Source organism: Chrysochloris asiatica, unplaced genomic scaffold, assembly GCF_000296735.1.
Source record: "Chrysochloris asiatica unplaced genomic scaffold, ChrAsi1.0 scaffold00025, whole genome shotgun sequence".
Classification (NCBI taxonomy): Eukaryota; Metazoa; Chordata; class Mammalia; order Afrosoricida; family Chrysochloridae; genus Chrysochloris; species Chrysochloris asiatica.
In genome coordinates this window covers 15,615,431-15,631,349 of record NW_006408543.1, presented here as the reverse complement: position 1 = coordinate 15,631,349, position 15,919 = coordinate 15,615,431, and the positions used below count along the sequence as shown (strand labels likewise).

Genomic DNA, 15,919 nt, shown 5'->3' with positions numbered 1-15,919 from the left:
AGCATATTAAGTTCTCACTTTAATATCCGGTGCCTTAGTTTCTAAATTTGCAAAAAGGTGGAAGGAGCATCAGGCAGTCCCAGAGCAAAGGGTCCTCCCACAAAACTCTCAGGATCTGAGAACACTACAGAAAAAATGAGAACTGCGCTCAAACATACGCTGAGTGGGTTTCCAGTGGACCGGAGGTGATCCTAAAAGGATGAACTAAGGCTAGCCATCATTTGGGCTTGATACTGAGACCTGCCCTCCCCACTACTCTTACCCCAAGAGATCTCTATCCGGCGAGAGCTTGAGCTGCTGGTAAGCAGTTTCTTGTAAAGTCTGAGCACAGGGAGTACAGGGTCCACTCTCTCACCGGGCTGAATTTTCTATCAGTACGTTCAACAGTTATCCATTGCAGCGCTTACTCTCTGCCATGTGCCAAGCTCAGCACCGTGTAAAGAGTGGGGACTAAATATTCTTCCAATAAATAAATAAACATATAATCAGTTACAAAGTGGGAAGGTACAAAACTGGGTTGGCCGACAGGGAAGGGGGTCGGGAGGTCTCCCTGGGCAGAAGCCCTGAAATGGTGAGAGGGGGCCCCAGCCTGTGAGATCAGGGGAAGACAAGCCCAGCAGAGGGCTGGCAGGGGCCGAGTCTACCTCTCAGAGCACATGGAGACAGGCAAAGCCCAGAGAAGGAGAAGGACTTGCCCACAGACACTCAGCAAATCGGTGGAGCCGCCGTGGGGTGGGGGTCAACCAGATGCCCGCCTCCCGCCCTGCCCCGGACGCTGTAGGCGGCGGGAACCAAGAGCAGAGAGTGGTACCGCTTGGGGGTGAAGAGGGCGACTACCCGGGGGGTGGGGAAACGGGGGCAGGGGGCCGCCCCGGTGACGTCATTTCCGGGGTCGGGGGTATATAGGCCGGGTGTGAGGGCGCTGCTGCTGCAGTTCTAGAGCCGGGTGCAGAGAGACGGGTGGACTGGCGGACAGACGGACGCACACAGAGACGCTTCATCCCGTTCCAGCGCCAGCGCCACCGCAGCCCGGCCCGACTCCCGTGCAGCCGCCCCTCGCCCGGGAGCCCTCGGTGCCCAGCCCCAGACCGTCCTCGGCTCGGCGCCCCAGGTTCACCATGCGCTCCGCCGCTGTCCTGGCGCTTCTGCTCTGCGCCGGGCAAGGTGAGCGAGCGCGGGGACCCGGGGAGAGGGGACTGGGGCGCTCCTGCCGAGGCCTGAGGTCAGGACCGCAACGGGCGCGCCGAGTTTTCAGCACCAAGGATAGCGCCCCGCCTCCCGACTGGCCCCGCCAGGCAATGTGGCCTCAGTCCTGGACCGCAAACATGACTCCCGGGGCCTGATCCCCGACCTAGGGGGCAGGGTCCCTTCAGCCTCCTACCGTCTATCTGGGCTCAGCGCCTCAGCTGCATTAGGCCAGCGCCAACTCAGCGCCATCCGTGGTCGACCAAGGTCATTGGGGGAGATGGAAGGACTGCTTCCCGCCTGCTTTTCCTTCCAGTCTGCCCTTGTCTCCTACTTTTTTCTCACAGTTTCTCCTTCTCCCTCTCTTTCCCCCACCGCTCCACTTTCCTCATCTCTCTGCATCCCTCCCCACCTCAGCTGTCTTTGCTCCCACATCCCCTTCAAAGCAGGACCTTCCCAGGGGAAGGGATAGGGCTTCTCAGGGCAGCTTCTGTGGGCTAGAGAATGGAAACAGAATCAGCCTCTGCTGCTCGTTTGGGTAGGGGCAACTTTAACATGGAACACGGGGTGAGCGGACCCCAGATAACTCCAGTCTCTCTTTTCCTTCCCAGCCATTGCCCTCCCTGTGAACAGTCTGATGAATAAAGGGGACACCGAGGTAAGATGGAGAACTGGGGATGGCCTGGGATGGGGGTGTGAGGCTCCAGTTCTTGGGCAGCGGCAGAACTGAGGCTGGCGTAAAGCCAGGAGTCAGCACTGCGGCTGCTGAGCTTGGGGACAGTTTGCAAAAGAAGATTTCAAAGATCGCTAGATGTCCCTGTTACCCTGCTGTGAGGATTTCCCCGCTTCTGGGGAACTGGGCATACAGACCAGTTGGGTTTGTGTCTTACCCACTGGGCTGAAGTGCTAGGTCCACTGACTTCAACACTCAGAATTCACATGGAGCACATTTCCCTAGTAGAGTGCCCATTGCAGGATCTGGGCCTTCTCTGCCAGGTGGTGTCCACGGATTTGTGAGTAATTAATGCCTTCATGTGTGTTACCCGGGCCTCCCTCTTTGCTCTACCCTTTCCCTTTAGGCTCTGTGGCTAGCAACACCCTCCCATTCTACAAGTGCGCAAGCTTTGACTCCTCTAAAGGGCCACAGTGAAAACATTCTTGATTATGGTTTCTGCACCCTCGGGTCCCAGACAAGCTGATGACAGAGGTCAACAGGCAAGGGTTTAATGAGTCTCTAGGATGGGGTTCTCTGGCCAGACAACATAACGGGCATATACTTAGAGTCCATTCACATTGCAGCTGGGGCTGCTTTTCCACAGGCACCGCAGCTTGAGGCTCAACGAAATCTCTTTCCCCCGCCCTTCTGGGAGCTGTTTTCTTCCATTCCATAGAGACAGCAGTTAAAATGCAAAGTATCAGAGATTCCAACTTCGTGGTGCTCAATTACACCTTCTACCTTTCTATTTGTAGACAGATGTGACTTTCCATCTCTACTATTTATTCCAGCTGTGCCACATGGGAAAATTCCTTAAGTTCTGTGAGTTTCCACTTTGGCTAACTGTAATATTTCCCTAGAAGAGGAGACTTGTTAGTAGGAAGTGCAGTGCCCAGCACATAGTAAGTCCTCAGTAAATGGGCACTGCGGACCCACACACAATTCCTCTCCTGGAATCTGTCTTCAGGAACTTGTGGTTATCCAGTGTCCCCATTGCAGGATCTGGAGCTGCAGGGAGCTCGGGATACAGACTGTAGGATTCTGCTAGCCAGCTCAGAGACAGCCACTATGGCTGGCATTCTAGGGTCAGAGGCACAGAACAGCTGGTTAAGACCCCAACATTTCATCTGAAGATGTGACTATACATACCATAGAGCCTGTTTGCCAGTCTGCCATTCTGAATCCTTGGACCGGTTGCCTTGGCACCTCATAGACACAGCCTGCCACCCCCTCATTCCCTGCCAGCACTGCCTGATGCCTGTCTAACACCTCACGTCCTCTGCCAGCTCTAGGCAGCCGTGAATGTCTGGAATTGTGAATCCCTAAAGCATGACACTTCATGCTTTAGAGATCACTGACCCAGCTGTGCCTCATTACTCTGGGAGGGTGGTCGGACAGGAATTCTCGTTTCCATTTTACAGATGAGGAAATTGAGGCTGAGACAGATCATATAGCTAAGATACCAAATTATAGTGAGTACCATCAGCAAAGATTTCCTATTAATTAGGTGCTAATTGGAGTCCTGGTAGTGTAGTGGTTACGAATCAGGCTGCAAACTGCAAGGTCATCAGTTCGAAACTACCAGCTGCTCTGCAGGAGAAAGATGAGGTGTTCTGCTGTAAAGATTAACAGCCTCGGAAACCCTGTGCAGGGTCGCTATGAGTCGGAACTGACTCCACAGCACATAACAACAACAACAACAACAACAACAATTGGAGTCCTGGTGTGGCGCTGTAGGATCAGCACTGTACTGCTAAACACAAGATTGGCGGTTCAAACCCAGCCACTCCTTGGAAATCCTATGCGGGATCACTATGAATCAGAACTGATTTGATGGCACTAAATACTTGTTCATAGGAGTCCTGGTATAGCACTTATAAGATAAGCACAGGACTTCTAGCCACAAGCTGGTGATTCAAACCCACCAGGCAGTCTTTGGAAACCCTAGATGGGGTCACTTGAGTTGAAACTGACTTGACGGCGCTAACAATGACAGCAACAATTGTTTATCGCTCCTTGCTGGGCTTGCGCATGACTTTCAGAGACAGGGCTGCTGTTGGCCTGGGGTGGGCACCCAGATGTAGATGATTGGTGCCCCACATCCAGCCAGAGGACTTGTCCCATGGGTGAATACAGTCAGAAGACAGCACCATGGGCACTGGGAGTTGAGGACCTAAGTCTTATTTCTAGAGAAGATCTTGGTTACCCCTTGGGCAGTTCAGAAGGGCTTCCTGGAGCACCTGACTTTTGAGCATCTTCAAGGCTAAACCAGGTTTACAAGACATCTCTCCAATCCCAGGGGCAGCTTCCCAGTCTTTAAAGAAATATTTCTTGGGGATGAAAAGATACCAGGTCTCCACTCTCCACCCCATCTCTACCATGACCAGCCTTAAAGGGCACCTGGTTGGCAGCATTTAAGGGTTTGCTGGTATCATTGCTACTATTGTCTGGCTAAGGATGCAGAGCTGTGCCCATGACCCAGGTACCCATGAGCTCCTGAACACAAGAACCAATGTCTTTCTGTTCTTATAAACCTGTCCCAGGGCCTTTGGAGGCCAAGCCCAATGCAATGCCCAAACCAGTCCCAACCCACCCTCTACTCACTTCCCAGGTGATGAAGTGTATCGTGGAGGTCATCTCTGACACACTTTCCAAGCCCAGCCCCATGCCTGTCAGCCAGGAGTGTTTCGAGACCCTCCAAGGAGGTACGGGTCAGAGGTTGGGGGTGAAGGTCACTTCCTGTTGGGCTGGGAGGCTAGGAGAGGGTGATGTGGCTTTTGATGGAATTCAATGATTTCATTCATGAAATACTGACCAAGTGTCTGCTTTGGCCAGGCACTACTATACTGGGGCCTGAGGAGCTACAATGAGCTAAAGTGACCCCGCTACTCCTGGACCTTACAGGGGGAGCTTATAGATCTTTTAAAAACCCCTTCTCTCTAGGGTGTCCATTTTCTACTGCCCCAGCACCCAGGCTTCAGCCAACAGATGGTAGACCCTGAGGATGTGGTAGGGTGTCTCTAAGCCCCATACCTTTCCCCATCTTTGTGCCTTTGCTCACCTAGAGACAAACCCTTCCTTGTGGATATCTGATTGTTCTTTTAAAAGCCCAACCCAAATGAAGAGAGAACAGAGATGAGCAAGGAACACATAGAATTCTGGAGAGAATGAAACCAGGGCTGGGACAGGAAGCCCACTAGAGTGTGAGCCCCCTGCTGACCAGGACTGTGTGTGCTATATCCCCTGTGTCTAGAACAACCTCTGGCTCCTAGCAGACCCTCTGTAGATGTGTGATGAACAAGTGAATGGAATGGGGGATAGGAGGACAACATTTTTTCCAGCTGAGCCACCGCATAGATGGAGCCAATGACATATGGGTTGGGCTTTAAAAGAACAATCAGAAATCCACAAGGAAGGGTCTGTCTCTAGGTGAGCAAAGGCACAAAGATGGAGAAAGGTGTGGGGCTTAGAGACACTGGAATGGTGGAAATGGACACCTTAGAGGGAAGAGGGTTTCGAAAGTCTTATCTCAAGACCCATCTGTGCTGTGCTGCGCTGCATGCAGGTTTTAAATTTCCAGCATAAATTCCTTGAGCTCAGCTGAAAATATTGATGGAGATCTCTTTCTGGGCTGTTTTTTGGAAATCACCCATAACGATTATCTTCACTGCAGATGAACGGATCCTTTCCATCCTACGACACCAGAATTTACTGAAGGAGCTCCAGGACCTAGCCCTCCAAGGTATTTTCCAGCCATTGCACTTAATTCTGGGTAAATTCCAGTGACTGAGGGTGATGGCTTGAGCAAGGTTCCATCTCTCTCTGGTATTCAGTTACTTCCTTAGTGATAGAATAAAAAGGTTGGGGGAGTCTCTGTGCCACTCATCCCAATCTGTTCTTGATACAATTAAAGAGATCAAGGCCCAGAGAGGTGACTTGTCCAACATCACACAGTAAGTTAGGGGCATGCCAAGACCAGAAACAGCTATCCTTACACCTCATGTGCTCTATAGGTCCAGCCCTTTCAACAAGACAGTTTTAAGACTAGACGAGACTCTTCAAAGCTACGAGGATCCCCTGCCCACTGTTAATTGAAAACAAAGTTGGTCTCTGGGAAGGAGACATGTAAGCTTTATCTGCTCAAGGTGGAGTTGGGAAGGCAGAGTCTTGACTGCCCAAATCCAAGCTGAGGCCTTTGGGGCAGCCCATGCCATGTGTGGGAATGGAAAGAGGAGGTGAGGACCATTCATCACAGCAGCAGTTGGTCCTTCCCATGTCCACGTGCCGTCCTTCCTCTCAGTTACCAGTCAGCCTGCGGTCAGCACCCACTTCCTGTGTTGCTGGGAGGATGGAGCTGTGGTTATTATGACCCACATTATTAATTTACCATCATCTACCCTGGTGTGGGGTTCCCCAGGTCCAGAGCATCCTTCATGTCTCCATACCACGCTAGACACAGCCCAGCCACGATTTGCTATAGAAGTGGGTGCGGGTTCATGCTGGAGGGTCCCTTGGCAGGGAGAGTGGTGGAGTCCTGGTGTGGCGCTGTGGGTTAATGCACCAGACTCCAAACCCATTTGAATTGCAAGGTCAGCAGTTCAAGCTCACCAGCTGCTCCTTGGAAACCCTATACAGGGTCGCTATGGGTTGGAATCGACTCGACGGCACTTAACAACAACAAACAACTAGATGACACAGGAGTTGGTCTACATTGTGTTTTGTTCAGATTGGACACACACCTGGATATGTGTGCGGGCAGAAGATGGTTCAAGACTCATTTCCGTGGAATAGTCTCTGTTGGCGTTGCATTTCATCATTTAAATGTAACAATTTAGTCGTTTAATTTTCAGAGCTAGACTGTAATAATATAACTCCCGTCCAGTAAAAACGGCAACACCAGGGCTGTGGTTGTTAAGTGCTGCCAAGTCAGTTCCCACTCACAGCAACCTCGTATAGGGTTTCCAAAGAGCGATGGGTAGTCTGAACCGCTGACCTTGTAGTCAGTGATCCAGTGAATGCCACACCAGGACTTTATTGTCAAGTGCCGTCAAGCTGGTTTCAGCTCATAGCAACCCTGTATACAGTTTTTGAGGAGTGACTGGTGAGTTTGAACTACTGACCTTGTGGCTAGCAGTCTAGTATCTGCCTCCAGCGACCCTGCACAAGGTTTCCGAGGCTGTATATCTTTATGGGAGCAGAAAGCCTCATTTTTCTCCCGCGGAATAGCTAGTAGTTTTGAACTGCTGACCTTGCAGTTCCCAGCCCAATTCGTAACCACTATGCTACCAGAGCTCCTTGTGCCATCTAGTCGGATGTACGAAAACCCCGAGTGTGTCAGAATAGAACTGCGCTCCATGGGGTTCTCAATGGCTGGGTTGTTTTCTGTTTTGTTTTTAAAGTAAATCACCAGGCCTTTCTTCTGAGGTGCCTCTGGGCGGATCAAACCTCCAACCTTTTGGATAGCAGCCAAGCATGTTAACCATTCGTACCACAAATATACAAATATATGATCACTTTCTGTTAAAAGAGGATGACTGTCCATCTGTTCATGCATGTATCCACTCATTCGTCTGTCCCCCTGTCCGTCCGTCCCCGCCCCTGGTCCATCTGTCTGTCCCCATTTCTGGATTCCATGAGTTTTCAGCGTCCTGGCAAGTCCACGGCGCCTGAGGTTGGAGCTGGGACTTACTCACTGCAAGTTACCACGGTGGGGAAAAGTCACCCCTGGCCGCAGAGCTGGGCCTGGCCGAGAGGCATTGTCAGGTGTCAGGCACAGGAGTGGAGACAGGGAGGAGGCCCCGAGCCCTGGGGTAGAGGCAGGCCGAGGACCCCTGGGTGGGGTGCACACTTAGTGCTTGGCCTTCTCCCCAGGGCATGGACTCACGGGGCCTGGAAAGCAGGGATCACCTGGGCCAAGAGCACCTGTGAGGGGAGAGGTGGTCACTGTGACTCTGAGCTGCAGAGTCTAGAATCTCCTGAGATACCAGCCAGGTCCTAGGGGCCTCCCACTCCTCACTCAAACCCCCAGGACCCTCAGTGGCCTCTTGTACCTCGACTGCTATGCAGACCAGAAGGCTTGCTCTCGGTTTCCAGGTGAGAGACAGATGACCTGCAGCCTTCATGCATCCTTGAGTTCTGGGTCCTCAGGTCTGGTACATGATGTACCCACTTGACAGACACTGAAATGGAGGTGCTCACCCTCTTGGACCAGTAGGCTGGCTCTGGGCTCTAACTTGATGGAATTTATTTTTCCCTCCTTTTCTCATCCAGGTGCCAAGGAGAGGGCCCATCAGCAGAAGGAGCATGGTGGATTTGAGAATGAATTCTCAGAGGTTCTTGAGAACGAGAGTGACAAGGCCGAGCAGAAGGGTCAGTCCAGCCAGTCTGGCCAGAGGCAGGGCAGGGACCAGGGCAGTTATCATGGTTATGATGGGCTGAGCGTTCCCGAGCCAGGGCCCCTTCTTCAGACCCTGGAAGATGGACGTGTCTTCTCCCCTTTGTTGTTGTTATGTGCTGTTGCGTCAGTTCTGACTCATAGCAACAGTATATAGGGTTCCCAAGGCATTGAATCTTCCTGGGAGCTGGAGCCTCATCTTTCTCCCATGGAGTGGCTGGCAGGCTTGAACCACGGACCTTGTGATTTGCAGTCTAGGGTTTAAATGGAGAACCAGACCCAGAAAGGTTAAATAACTTGTCCAAGATTCTGTGGCTGGGGTTTGAATCAGGGTCTTTGAATCAGGGTCTGTCTCGCTGCAAAGCCTCTGGTGGGTTCCATCTGCCCCCCAATCCAGAGGAGCCAGCTGTAGCTTTGGAGCTACCCCGTGGTCATCTGACCCCATGGATTTGGTAGTACCTTAGAGATGTGGCACTGTAGGTTAATGCGTTGGACTGTGAGGCCAGTTTGAACTGCAAGGTCGGCAGTTCAAGCCGGCGAGCTGCTCCTCGGAAGACCTACACAGGGTTGCTATGAGTTGGAATCAACTCAACAGCACTAGCGACAGCAGCAGAGGAACACATGACGTCATCACAGTCAGAACTGATTCCACAACCACAGGTGTGAATTGGGGATTTTAGAATAGCAAAAGTGCAGGAGGATCCTAAAGGAGTAGGTTTGAAACACAAGCTAGATCTGGTTCATCTTTTCTGAAACCAGAGAGATTTTTAGGGTCAGAGAGATCGTGGGCTGGTCACTGTAGGCATGTTACTCACCCTCCCTGCCGGGAGACTGAATGAAACTCAGGGGCTGAGAAACTGTGTGGGGCTGTTTCCTAGCGGTGGTGTGTGCCTGTGCCGTGGAGTCGGAACCGACTCATAGCAACCCTGTATGGGGTTTCTGATGCTGTAAATCTTTATGGGAGCAGAAAGGCTCATCTTTCTCCCGTGGAACAGCTGGTAGTTTCAAAGTGCTGACCTTGAGGTTCGCAGCCCGATTCAGAACCAGTATGCTAGTGTTTATTAAAAGGAAACCATTGTAGGGATGGGAGGGAGTTTTGCCGGTTAGAATGCTATTTTCAGGGCGGCTCCAAGAAAATACATTTGCCAATTCAACAGTTTTTACACGTACGATTCAGTGATCCTGATTCTATCAGACACATGCAATCACCGCCCACATCCCTTTAGGAAAAAAAAAAAAAAAATTAACCCACTGTTGTAGTGTGGCGCTGTGGTTAATGCGCTGGATTGCAAGGTCCATTTGAACCACAGGATTGGCGGTTCAAGCTCACCAGCTGCTCCTTGGAAACCCAATACAGAGTCGCTATGAATTAGAATCAATTCGACAACAACAACAAATGTAGTAAAAGCTGAGCTTCAATTCTGAGGCACAGCCACCCTAGATAGTGTTCCTAAACCGTGAATCTCTAGGAGAGCAGACAGCCTCTTTTTCTCCCTTGCAGCAGCTGGTGAGTTTGAACTGCCAACCTTGGGGTTAGCAGTCCTCATAAACAGTGCTTATCCTATAGTGCCATCAGCACTTCCACAGCCTGCTGAACTGAAGGGAGAATGTGTACACAGGTAATGCTCCCTGCACAGAGAGGTGAAGGACTTACCCAAGGTCACCCAGCAATTCAACAGGGGTCCTTATTTTCAGCTCAGGGCTCTCTTCTGGGCTCATTTGCAAAGTCTGTTTTGAACACATTGTGATTTTAGAGGCAGAATGACATGAACGAAACGTAATCTAACGGTGCTTAGGTGAAGCGAGGGCTCAGAGGGGGTAACCCGCATTCTGGCAAGGTGTTTGGAGCTGGGCTTGCTTGGTAGGACGTGAAGAAATGACAAACATTGGAAATTGGCTTCCAGGGAGACCCAGGCGCAGCCTTGTCCCCGGGGCCTGACTCTGCTTTGTTGTTTCTACAGAGGTGCCGGGAGAGGCATCCCCCAAGGAGGCTGTGGAGAAAAGAGACCACTCAAACGAGGCAGAGAACCATGGTGACATCACAGAGGGAGCCAGGCCCCGGGCCTCCCTGGCACCGAGAGAGGGGTCTGAGATGGAGAACACCCCAGCCCCTGGGGGGGAGGAGGACATAAACACCCACCCCCCTGCTAGTCTTCCTGGCCAGAAACATGCAGGCCCTGAGAGCCCAGCACGGGACCTGGTGGGCACAGAGAAAGGCCTGGACACGGAGAAAGGGCAACCAGCAAAGAGTCCGGAGGAAGACGAGGAGCTGGAGACTGGGGAGAAGGCTGACTCTGAGGAAGAGAGCCCCACTTCCGCTGTGAACCCCCACACAAGCCTCAGCTACAAGGAGACCCCAAGGGGCAAAAGTATGTATGATGCCTGAACCTTCAAGTGTATCGGAGAGCAGAGACAGGTGGCAGGAACGACCTCATCTGTGATCTCATTCCACCTTTACAACAGCTTTGAAAAGGAGGCTCAGAGAGGCTAAGCAGGTTGCCTTAGTCACACAGCGAATTTGTAGTAAAAGTTGAGCTTCCATCCAACCTAAGTCTGACTCTAGAACCACGCATCTCCCACAATTCCACACAGCCCTAGGTGACACCCAGAGGAGATTTGCAGGATATGTGAGTGGATTTGGGAAACAAAGGGATAACTTGGCAGGTGGGAGCAGGCTGGGGACAGCATCTGCTTCAATCAAGGTTTAGGAGACCCTGGGTCCTCATGAGGGTCTTGTTTCCCCCCCTCCCAGTGACCCATGTGGTTCAAACTCTTCAGGGCTCCAACCACCTACCCCCCGATCAACAGAGCTTTTAGAAACTCATGCAAAAGTCTGGTAAAACAGGGCTTTTCTCTCCAGAGGGCAGCATGAATGGGAGGAGGTGGTCCCTCCCTCATTGTCCTGCTCTTGTCCACTCTCAGCTCCAGGTCGGACCGAGGTCCTGACCACAGAAAGAACCAGAAAGACTGGGGCTGAAGAGGCTCCGCCCCCCAAGAAGCAGGGGGAGCAGGAGTACTCCCAGGAGTCGGAGGAGACAGTGGGGACCCCTGAAGGCCTCTTCCGAGGCTGGAAGAGTGGGGAGCAGGAGGAGCCGATCCCCAAGGAGTGGGAGGGTGCCAAGCGCTGGAGCAAGATGGAGCAGCTAGCCAAGGAGCTGACAGCCGAGAAACGGCAGGCCAGGGAGGACATGAAGGAGGAGGAGGACCCAGACCGCTCCATGAAGCTCTCCTTCCGGACCCGGGCCTATGGGCTCAGGGCTCCTGGGTCACAGGTGCGCCGAGGCTGGCGCCCATCCTCCGAGGAGGACAGCGTCGAGGCAGGCCTGCCTGTCCCGGGCCGCGGCTACTCAGAAGAGAAGAAGGAGGAAGAAGGCAGTGCCAACCGCAGACCAGAGGTTGGTACAGCCCGGCCCTGGACTGCTGCCCTACCCCAGAGAGGGACATGGTCCCCGGGCAGTTCTGAGACTGGAGGGGGATTCTCTAGAGGGTCTAGATAAGGGAGGAGGGAGAGGCAGGCAGGGAGGGGGCAGGGATAGGCCTAGAGGACCAGTGGCCCCAAGCTGGGCCAACATGTGAGGGGCACTAAGAGGCAAGAAGGCCTCTCCTGGCCTGATGGTCAAACGCCCACCAGAAGACCCGGGTACTTCCCTAGCTGTGTGATCTTGGGCTGGCCACTGCCATTCTCTGGGGCAAGGGACCCCACTCACTCACCTCATGTTCACAATATAGGACACATGAGCTTTGGGAACCTGATCACACTCAGGGGACCATGAACAGCTCATGGGGCAAGGACAAAGCCCAGAGGAGGGTGGGGTGAGAGCTGGGTTTCCTAGCACCACCCTGGAGCTGGACGTGGCCTTGGGGGCACCTGTGAGAGCCTCAGTGTCCAGGTGGGATCAGAGCCCTAAGCTGTGGAGTGGAGACACGGGGGGAGGAATAAGGCTGAGGGGGTAGGGGGAACCTACACACAGACCAAAGGTCTTCTTAGAAACAAGCCCTTTCATCACAGAACTCACACCCAGGGCTGCCCTGAGGAGGACTGAAAGCCCTGAGTTTACCCCAGGCAGGCTGTAGGGATGCCCTCCTCGCCTGCCTGGTGTCCAGCAGGGACTGCGGAAGAAATGCCCTCGGGGTCAAGGCTGGGAGATGGCCTTCCCTGGAACCCTGCTCCAGTCAGAGAGTGTTCTCCTGTGGGGGTCAGTCCCAGCTCTGGGGCAGGGATGCTGGAAGCTTCCGGGGGCACAGTCAGGATCTGGAGGTTCCTACCTCCTGGACCCACCCTGGCAGCCAGTTAGAAGGCTCACACCATGCAGCCTATGCCATGGTCCCCACGCCCACTGGAAGGTAAAGATCTGGAAACTCAGGCCTAGCCTTACCCATAGCCTGTACTGGACTCAGGGTAGGGGGCTCGCTCTGGAGGACCTGGCTCTCCCTGGGTTCTGAGAGAGAACAGACCCCCTACACCTGTTTGGGGTTACTTAGGGTAAGGTGGGAGCTGGATGAGAAGCCCCCGTGACAGCGTGGGGTGTAGGCTGCTCCCTTCACCAGACAGATCACAAATAGACCTGAGTACCCTGGATTGTCCCCATGGGACACTGAGGCTCAGAGAGACAAAGCTACCAAATCCCGGTCATGCAGCGGGCCAGTCCCCACCTGACCCCAGTGTCCTCTCACAGGACCAGGAGCTGGAGAGCCTGTCAGCCATCGAGGCAGAGCTGGAGAAGGTGGCCCACCAGTTGCAGGCGCTGCGGCGGGGCTGAGGCGGCCCGGGTCCCAGGCATCCCATGGCCCTGGCTCTGTTGTCCCCTTTGTAGGTCCTGGCCAGACAGTCCGGGTGCTGCTTGCACTAGGGAGGCGGTCCCCCCGCATGCCATGCCCAGGTCAGCCCCTTTCTCCTCTCAGCTCTAAACCCCTGCCCGCTCTGCAGGGCAGCCCCCCACGACTTTAAATACGACTGACTCTCTCTGGACACAGCCAGCTTTCTACAGGTTTCCTTCCTGCCATCAGATACACCCAGCATAGGTACGACAGCACCAGCCTTGGACGCAACGCTGAAAATGCTTAACTGTAAAACACAACTCATTGGAGGAAAAATAAATCTGCCCTGGGCTCGTTTCTTTGAGTTTTCCCCCTTTTTTACTTGGAGTGGGATGAGAGGCAGGATTGGGCCAAAAGGGTAGGAAACTGGTCTGTTTGTTCCCCCAGGGGCGACTCTGATTGGGCCACTTCTGGGCTGCAGAGCCCGCCTCCTCGTCTGTAAATGGGGGTGGGGGTGGGGTCAGGAGTCCTGCTGTGGCATTATAGGATAATCACTGGACTGCAAACTGCAAAGGTCAGTGGTCCGAACCCACCAGCGGCTCCTTACAACCCTATACAGGGTCGCTGTGAGTCAGAACTGACTCGATGGCACATAACAACAACCTCTCTCACAGGTGCAAAGCCCTTGGCCCAGGGTGCCCCCTGCTCCCTCTCCACCATCCCCCATCCTACCTTGGGCTGGACTTGCAGATACCTTCGGTTTTCTGGCTGTCACCAAAGCTACAGTCACCGAACCAGCTTCAGGTTTCCAGACTGGCCCCTCTGGGCCTGAATCTGCACTAAGTCTGACATGTGCTAAGGACTCAGGGCATCTGAACTTGCTGCACGTCAGGTGGCTCACTAAAGCAGGGCTGGTCTTAGTTGGTACTGAGCCCCAGGTGGGCTCCGACGCACTGGCTAGTGGTGGTCCTGGGCATTCCCCACCCAGGTGGCAGCCTGCACCTGTCAAACAAGAGCACACAGGTGAGGGTGGGGGTGGGGTGTTTCTGTGCAGAAGCAAGGAGTAACCTTGGCCTCAGCTCACATGGGACCGCTACCTCCTCAAGGACTGGCCTCGTCCACAGCGTGGCTGGGATTTGGGACCCAAGTTCCTGAGGGTGCGGTTCTGTGTGGTGAGCTGAGTGGACAAGGTTCCATGACCAGGAGATGGGTTTTGAAATGAGGCTGGAGGGTGAGTCCCCAGCCTAACCTGTAACCAGCTGGAGAGCTCATGTCTAGGCCTCTTGGAGCCTCAGTTCCTTCATCTAGAAAATGGGGATAATACTTCTCAGACTGAGTCCTGGTGTGGTGCTATAGGATAAGCACTTGACTGCTAACCACAAGGTCAGCAGTTCAAACTCACCAGCCATTCCTCGGAAACCCTACACAGGGTCGTTATGAGTTGGAAACACCTCGACAGTCCTTAATAACCACACTTCTCAGACAGCATTGACTAGACATGGACAGCCCAGCTGAGGCAGAGGCTGGCTGGATGTAGGCTGTCCACTGCGGTGAAGCCCATCCCTGAAGATGGAGGGACACCAGTGGAGGGCACAGGATGCTTATTTCTCTATATTCCATAGTTTCACATGCTGCCTCAACAGTTACTGAAAGAGCAAATGTAATGCTGACTACATCCAGCTCCAGCTCCAAAGAAACCCACTGCTAGCAAGTTGATTCCAACTCAGTGATCTTAGACAGGTTTTCCGAGACTGTAACCCTTTCAGGAGGAGACAGCCTCATCTTTCTCCCACAGAATGGCTAGTAGGGTTTGAACCACCAACCTTGTGGTTAGCAGTCCAACAGAACGCCCCCAAGGCCCACAGTTAAGTGCCATCGAGTCAGTTCAGACTCAGTGAACCTGTATAGAGTTTCCAAGGAGCGGCTGGTGGACTTGAACTACTGATCTTCTGGTTAGTTGTTGTTGTTAGGTGCCATCGAGTCAGTACCGACTCATAGTGACCCTATGCACAACAGAACGAAACACTGCCCGATCCTGGGCCAACCTTACTATTGTTGCCATGCTTGAGCCCACTTGGCCAATCCATCTTGCTGGGGATCCTCCTCTTTTTCTCTGAGTAGATGGTTAGAAATCAAAATACCTGCTTCCAAGACTATTCAATAACTAAAGAGAATGTAAGGACACTCTATCCCTGCTTGATAGTATCCATCCCAAGATGGGCGCTTTACAGCCACCTGCTCTGTCACTGCCGCATGGAACCAAACCAAGAGCCAGGGAACAAGGATTCTTGGTTTGTTATTGAAAGATTCACTGGGCAAATTATTGAATGATGCAAAAAGCATCAAGAGAAAATGGAAGGAATACACAGAGTCACTGTACTAAAAGGAAATGGTTAATGTTCAACCATTTCAATGAACAAGAGCCAAAGACGCATTGCATTAGGCAAATGTGCTGCACAAGACCTTTCTAGAGTATTGAAGAGCAAAGATGTCAGCTTGAGGACTAAGGTGCACCTGACCCAAGCAATGGTATTTTCAATAACCTCATGTGCATGCAAAAGCTGGACAGTGAATAAGGAAGACCATAGAAGAATTGATGCTTTTGAGTTATGGCGTTGGAGGAGAAAACTGAAAGTGCCATGGGATGCCAAAAGAACCAATAGATCCGTTTTGGAAAATGTGCTCCTTGGAGGCCAGGATGGCCAAACTTCGTCTCTCATGCTTCAGGCATATTGTCAGGAGGGGCCAGTCACTGGAGAAGGGAATCATGTTTGGTAAGGTGGAGGGTCAGAGAAAAAGAGGAAGATCCCCAACGAGATGGACTGACCAAGTGGCAGCATCTATGGACTCAAGCATGGCAACAGTAG

The 15,919-nt window shown here is 52.8% G+C and overlaps 1 protein-coding gene across 1 annotated transcript; it reads left to right on the top strand.

Annotated features, from left to right (window-relative positions):
* The first annotated feature begins 1,118 nt into the window (after positions 1 to 1,118).
* On the top strand, positions 1,119 to 13,054 carry CHGA (chromogranin A (parathyroid secretory protein 1)). The gene is made up of 8 exons (XM_006839560.1): positions 1,119 to 1,164; positions 1,797 to 1,843; positions 4,512 to 4,605; positions 5,574 to 5,642; positions 8,171 to 8,269; positions 10,256 to 10,663; positions 11,223 to 11,689; positions 12,971 to 13,054. The coding sequence occupies exons 1-8, from the start codon at positions 1,119 to 1,121 to the stop codon at positions 13,052 to 13,054; spliced, it is 1,314 nt and encodes a 437-aa protein (XP_006839623.1).
* The last annotated feature ends 2,865 nt before the right edge of the window (positions 13,055 to 15,919 follow it).

Coding starts and splice junctions, on each gene's coding strand:
- CHGA (XM_006839560.1), top strand. CDS start 1,119: ATGCGCTCCGCCGCTGTCCTGGCGCTTCTGCTCTGCGCCGGGCAAG. Junction 5,643..8,170: donor CCAGGACCTAGCCCTCCAAG/GTATTTTCCAGC, acceptor TTTCTCATCCAG/GTGCCAAGGAGAGGGCCCAT. Junction 8,270..10,255: donor TGACAAGGCCGAGCAGAAGG/GTCAGTCCAGCC, acceptor TTGTTTCTACAG/AGGTGCCGGGAGAGGCATCC.